This window comes from Siphateles boraxobius, unplaced genomic scaffold (assembly GCF_051911475.1).
Source record: "Siphateles boraxobius isolate OS27281-9 unplaced genomic scaffold, OSU_SipBor_1 9, whole genome shotgun sequence".
Classification (NCBI taxonomy): Eukaryota; Metazoa; Chordata; class Actinopteri; order Cypriniformes; family Leuciscidae; genus Siphateles; species Siphateles boraxobius.
In genome coordinates, this window is record NW_027509219.1 from 9765473 (window position 1) to 9772642 (window position 7170).

The following is a 7170-nucleotide window of genomic DNA, read 5'->3' on the forward strand; positions in this document are numbered from 1 at the left end:
AGGTAAGTAGGCTACCTTATACGCCGAGTTTTGGTTCATTTATGAGACTAGCTCCAGTTCACGCGCTGGCGCCTCCGTTTCGTGATTGTCTATCGTCTGCTATATATATATATATGTACTTCTTATTTATTAAATCCAGGCAATTGGTTGATGAAACATTGATTAAAATTAAGATATGGAATGTCTAAAGTCCAGACATTAGAAAAATATTTGTCTACACATGGGTTTTATATTTAATATGATGGAACATGCGTGACACAAAACAATATTTAACTTTTAGGTGGCAAAATATTTTTTAGTAATTCAATTTAAAGAAAGTTTTTGTGCTTTCTGTTGGATGTTTCTGTGAAAGTTTTAAAGCATCTTTTAGTGCCGCTTTCAGAGCCCTCAGGTCCTTAACGGAGAACTGTGGCGTCCGTAACATTGTTTTCCCTCATAAATGCGACCACGAAAAATAAAATAATATAAAATGAATATTTTATGTTCTGTGGAGACTGAGAGCGAACTCTTCTTCATCCGGTGGGTAGTAGTATTACTTTGGTTTGCGCAGTGTAATTCACAGAATTACTAAAAAATATTTTGCCACCTAAAAGTTAAATATTGTTTTGTGTCACGCATGTTCCCTCATATTAAAAATAAAACCCATGTGTAGACAAATATTTTTCTAATGTCTGGACTCCTTTATTAAGGGAGTATGGATATAAACAGACGTTTCAATATATTGGTATTAAATGCATTTTCTGAGAATTTATGTTTCAAGTTTTGACTGTAAATATCACGTTTATAACGGAATTGGCCAATTTTAAAGAATTTATCTTCAACTAGTTTTGTGGTGTAGGTCTACGTATTTTATAATGTTAACTTCAAATAATACTAGTAATTTGAAGATGTGGTAGCATTGGATCTGGACGGGAAGACCCAGGAAGATCCTCCCTTCTCTTTCTTTGATGTGAAATGCTGTTTGAATTTCCAAGATAGAAATGTATTGCCCTGGATCTGTTGTTACGGCTCCATCTACCTCTAGCTCCTGCTGCTCCTCTTTCGACTCCATTGTGACTTCACTGATCACGCAAACCGTGCATTTTTTCGTTTTCATATTGGGGCTTCTGGGAAATGCATGGAATTGCTTTAATTTATTTAGAGAGTGAATAAACTCGTGAAACAGAGAAGTATCGTCAGTTAGTCCATTGATTTCAAAAATGTTACTGTATTCTAAATACCAACTATTTAAATTGTATCTGTAACGGAATACAGTTACTCATAATTTGTATTCTGAATATGTAACGCCGGTACATGTATTCCGTTACTCCCCAACACTGACAGTCTTTCCTTAGGAGATCACAAATGTCTGGATTGCTGCACATGAATTCCAAAGTTTTTAAAATTGGCACATAAATAAAAGTATCTTTAACTGGTACTTGGTCATAAGTACCAGATTTCTGATTCAGTCTGCTGTCATATCTCAGTCCAAGTGTTATCTCAACTGGTTCAACCACTCTCCATTTTTCTTTAAAGTATTTATTTCGTTTCCATTCGGTATTCAGATTTGTGAATGGGTTTTCTAATTTATCAAAAGATTCATTTATCACAAATTTGTAGGGGTCACTTGAAGGTAAAGCAGAAAGCATGTTATGCTTTGCTTGTGAGTGAAGTGTATCTGTTAGTTCCTCTAAATCTCCTACAATTGAGGTCACTAAACTGTTTGAAATCCCACTTCCTTGTAATTTTGCCACAATGGATTCACAAGGTTCTTTAGTTGAATCTTTAGTAAGCTCAGAATCATTGTTCTCAGAGGAAACACTGGAAAGAGGGGATTCATCCTGGGGATTCATTTGGTTGTCTAAAGTATCTAATTGAGATGAACTTGCAAGTGCCTCACTCAAGGAACATCCAACAGTTAAAGTTAGAGCAATTTTCTGAACATTGCTATGAACATTATTAAGGTGCTTACGAAAACCTGCATATGTTTGAAACCAGTAACGTGCGGTGAAATCTTGTCATGGGTAGGCTGTGACCTATCAATGTGGCATATATGTTCATATATTCATTCAGTTAATGTAGCAACCCAAGTTCATATCAGGCATCATCACATCGCTGCCTGCATACAGCAAAGTCAGTCATATGTGAGGCTAATGCACAATCAAATCTAATATTCAAATGAATGGACACATCTATCTTATGACTTATACAACAAACAAATGTTTTGTGCGGGACACAGTAAGAGAGGGAGGCGGCGCGTTGTCAGCGAACCGACAAGCAGCCTTGTCATTCCTTCAAAATGCGCAAACGCGCACAGACAGCCACATACACACTATTGGTCTGGTCACTCTGGTGACGGCGCACCAGGGTATGGAAGAGAGAACATTTTGGTGTCAGCGCACAGCAGGCCTATAACTATTAGCCCACCATCAGACAACAAACACAAGCCAATATAAGGGTTTTAAAAATTATAAATAAATGAATAATTTACGTTTTAAAGGGGGTTCTTTTATTTGTAGACGAAACTCCTTTTCCTCGATTTACTGAAGCCTATAAACGCATTTGCAGCTGCACAGCTAACGTTAGCACAGTGAGCGTATGGCTCGCTCATAGGCTGTGCTGCGGCAACTGCACATCCAATGGCGCGGGCGCCTCTGACGTGAATGGAGCAGAACAGACTTTCCTCCTGGCTCTTATTTCCATTGAAAAGGAGAGACTCGTGAAATTGAGAAATACACCCAACAAAGAGGACTTTTACAACAAAGTAATTGCCATCTTTGTCCAGAGGGATAGACGCATGGACTTTCCCGTTAGCGACCACAGCTCTTCTTCTTCATAGGACGCTTCCAACGCTAGGCGCCGCTAGATGCTAAGTAGCTTGAAGCGCGGAGTGAGTGAGAGCGAGTGGATCACGTGACATGAAGCACGCTTGGTCTCTGCCTCAATGTTGATAATTCAAGACAGCACGAGAACTGACTGCGCATGCGCAAATCTACGTAAACTATGTTCTATGGACCAAAGAGGCACTGCTAACCTCTGCCTCAATGGCCATGGCCTTGAATTTTCTGCATGAAACAATGATTTTTAGGAGCAAACAATGGCAAAAGGAGTATATTATATGTGTATTCCTGAAAAATTGTGTTACAAAAATTAATATTTGGAATAAAATAAATGCAATTAATAATGTGGTGAATTAATAAAGCTCTTGGAATTAATAAATGTAATGTCAACATTTCCTTTGGTGAGGCACTGCCTACCCTGCCTACCCTGACTGCACGTCCCTGTTTGAAACTGATGCCTACAACCTTGCTGCGAACAAATCAATTTGAACTTAGATCCAGGATAGTAACAATGTGAAATCAACTGTTGACTCCTGTGGTGCAGTGTCTGACAAATAAAACAGATCAGCATTCTCTCAACAAAGCTCAGACTTTAAGACAAGGTTACGGTCTGGTTAAGCAGTCTGGCTCTCAAATCTTTGACTCTGGGTGACTCCTTTATTTTCCCTACATCAATGTTATACACTGTTGTCTGCAGGAATGTGTAAAAGCTCACAAGTGCACTATCATATGACAAATTGAACACAAAATGTGCCTTGAAAAGTTCATCAAATGCCCCAAGGAAGCGGTTTGCCTGGCATGGGATGAGATGCTTATCCAAGGTGATGTAGAAGCTGTCAATCTTGCTTTTCTGACGTCCAACTGCAAGGAGGTACGGGTGCTGATGCTGGTATTTTTGGAGGTGCTCCTCCAAACTGCAGCATGACAAGGGTTAGAATGAACACTGAACAGACACAAACATAATGTGCAGTCACAGAGAAAACAACATTATAGAAGCGATTGTTCAAACATTGATTCATTGATTAGTGAAATATGGGAATCCCAAAGAAGACTTGATTTTAATCTCATTCATGTTTTGAGCAACCAACAACACATTATTAAAATGCCACTACCTTATGAAAGATTACAAGTCTTTCAACAGCATCACATGCACTGATTTTTGGAGACTTCGACCCTCCTGGTGTTGGTGGTGGAAGAAGATGTATCAGTAACAGAAGGGATGCCATTTCCTGGTCGTAGACTGAAGACAAAGATTCACATGAATTAATTAACTGAAAACATCAAATGTAATACTTTTTAAGTTTGATTAAGAACAGAAAGCATTTTAAACATCAGTTTGTTTTGTTCATGTTTAGCCTAAAAAAAAAATCCAGATTAAACAAATTAATCCGGAAAACAACCATCTTATAGATGTTGCTCATTTTAATATTTTTCTCATCAAAACAATACAAGTAACTATAACCGCAAATTTAGCAAATGCTCCAAAACAATTAAATCAAATACAACTTACTTCTTGCCTCATCAAGATCACCTTCTGCTGACAGCAACAACTGACTCAACTCTGCTGTTGATGATAGCCGCTTGGCTTCTTTTATGACGTTTGGCCTGAAGAACGTGTCCCACTTTTGAAGCAGCCTGGAGGATATCTCCGCATCAAATAGGAGAGTGAAGTCTTGATCCACCTTTAAGAAAGAATATATTAAACTATAAACAATACTCTCAAATTGCATGCCATTGAAAACATATAATTGAAAACATATAATTCCAAACTTACCAGCCCTTTTGTATCAAGGAATCTTGAGAAGGTGGAGAGGATATGAACACTAGAGCCTGGATCTTTAACAAGCTTCTGGCGATGCTGAAAGGTCTGTCTCATTTTCTGGAAAATTAGTGACTTGTCTGTGGCATGGTTGAGCAAAGACATGGCCTCTTTGCAAGCATCCCCATCAAGTTGATCTTCAAAATTAGTAGCCCTTTGGCATTTAGGGCCTCCTGGAGAAGCATCAAGAGGGCTGTCTGGTAGCACAGATCCTCGCCGAATCTTCCTGTGGACTGTTTTCATACGCCAGGCGATGTATCCTGTGTTGCTTGTAGCATCATAGACGTGTTCCTGAAATAGACTTTTTTTAATCCTTAGTCATGTTAGGATTAAAATATCAAACAATAAAATTTCAATGTCATAGAAACAGCTTGTGTCACAACATTGCAAGTATGCCAATAAAGTGCAATGCAAACAATTACAATGACTTACGTAGCCTCTCTTAGAATATGGATCTCTGAGGGAAGGGAACAGCAACACGATGCCATGAGCATACTGTTCTCTGATTGCTTTAGTTGGGAGTTGCCTAAGAGAAAGTATCAAATTAGTTATCGTAATTTCCACAATGACAATGCAGTTATTGGTGTGTGTAAAAAATAAAAAATAAACACGCTAAAACAAATACCCGTGTGTATCAATCATGTGAGACACCAGAATGTTTATCATGTGTCTTCTTGTGGCATCTGTAAGAGTTTCTGTTTCTTGATACTCCTGTAGTACTGCTTCACCACCAGACTTTAATTTAAGCACATCTTCAACCAACTAATAAAAAATAAAAACATGAGAATGGTGATTCACACATTTGAAGAAACTCAGAGGGAGGGCATGGGAGGGGGAGGGGGGGTTAAAAGGGATAGTTCACACAAAAATTAAAATCCTGCCACTAATAAACCCCCCACCACCACTTTCAAGTCCCAGATATGTAAAGACATCATTAATGTAATCCAAGAGACTGTACTAGTGGATAAACCTCAATTTTATGAAGTGACGTGAGTGCGCAAAAAAGCATAATTTACCACTTTATTTACAAAATATTATTCTATAACAAGCGTTTTTGCAACAACTCATGGACACACAAAACGTGTCGAGGTGCTCTTGTGGACGTGCGTTGGAGATTAAAATTTTGTAAATAAAGTGGATAAATATGGTAAATAAAGCACTTTTGGTGCTTCATAAAATCGAGGTTAAACCACTGAAGTCACATTAATGATGACTTTACAACCTTTCTGGAGCTATAAAGTGGTAGTTGTGTGGGTTGTCAACAGAGGGACAGAAAGCTCTCAGATTTCATCAAAAAGACCTTCTTTTGTGCTCCGAAGATTCACAGAAGTCTTGCTGATTTGGTATGAAACAAGGGTGACAAATGAATGACAATTTTCATTTCTGGGTGAACTAACCATTTAAGAGTAGCACAAAAATCAAGCTTTGTTCTAACCTGTTTAGCAGACAGTGCAGATGTATACTCAGTTCTTTGTCTTTTGTTAGGGACCTCATCTAAGTTCACAGTTGATGCACTTGAGCTGCTTGAGTCAGATGTCTCAGATATGGAAGAGTAGTCAGAAAATTCTAGAGAATTAGAAAATATTAAAATATTTTAATTACCAGCACAAGGATCAGAAACATGAAATAGTTAATTTATTATATATTTATTCAGAGTGCTTGGTAATACATTCCTCCTTTCAAATTCAATAAAACTTACCATCGTTTGAGAAAACGGTCAGCGCCACATTGCCTTGTCCAACGAGGTCGCTGAATATTTCTGCGTCGACTTCAGTCCCTGTTGCATCCTTGTATGAAACTTTTGCATCCGGAGGCAAACAAAATCTCTCGATGACTGAAAAAGATTAGAAGATACAACTGAATGTACTTTTTACATGTAAAAAAAATCATACAACATTTATATATAAAATATGTATCATTTTAATTAAGTGAAATAAAACATACCCTTTAGATGAAATAGCATAAAGTCAAACCACCCTTCAATACAATCCAGTTTCACATACTTCTGCTGTTCGCTGTACTTGACCTGGACCAGCATTTTTTTTAACTGCAATGGCGTATGCCAATGTAAATCAGAGTAAATGAAGAGCACTGTATGGCTGCACAACATATAATTTAAACATCATTAAGTTATTTTAATTAAAATTTGGCTTGTAATATTTTGATCCCTTGTTAGTTAAATCAAAACGAGGGAGCGTATTAGGCTACATGACCACGATTTGTATGTAGCCTATGTTATGCATGATCATAAATGGATATCGTGTTTATATTCAAGTATATATATATATATATATATATATATATATATATATATATTCATTTTAGATTTATGGCAGGTAACGTTAACGTTAGGCTAAATCGTGACCACGTTGTAGGCCTACAATTCATGTCCTCGTTTTGATTTAAATTATTAACTTACGTGTCCACATGTTCTAAGGCTACGTACTATACTTAATATTGCACTTGCTGCTGTTGCATTCATAGCATCAATCATAAATGTTTAAGTAGTTTGATTTAATTTGACTTACCGTT

General features: G+C 37.4%; 1 protein-coding gene across 1 annotated transcript; it reads right to left on the minus strand.

The window, feature by feature from the left end:
• Nucleotides 1–3655: 3655 nt before the first annotated feature.
• LOC143732654 (uncharacterized) lies at nt 3656–6816 on the minus strand. Its single transcript, XM_077223932.1, has 9 exons — nt 6583–6816; nt 6338–6472; nt 6074–6204; nt 5264–5400; nt 5071–5164; nt 4594–4929; nt 4330–4501; nt 3932–4059; nt 3656–3733 (listed from the first exon to the last, which is right to left on the minus strand). The coding sequence occupies exons 1-9, from the start codon at nt 6746–6748 to the stop codon at nt 3656–3658; spliced, it is 1377 nt and encodes a 458-aa protein (XP_077080047.1). The 5' UTR covers nt 6749–6816.
• Between the last annotated feature and the right edge of the window lie 354 nt (nt 6817–7170).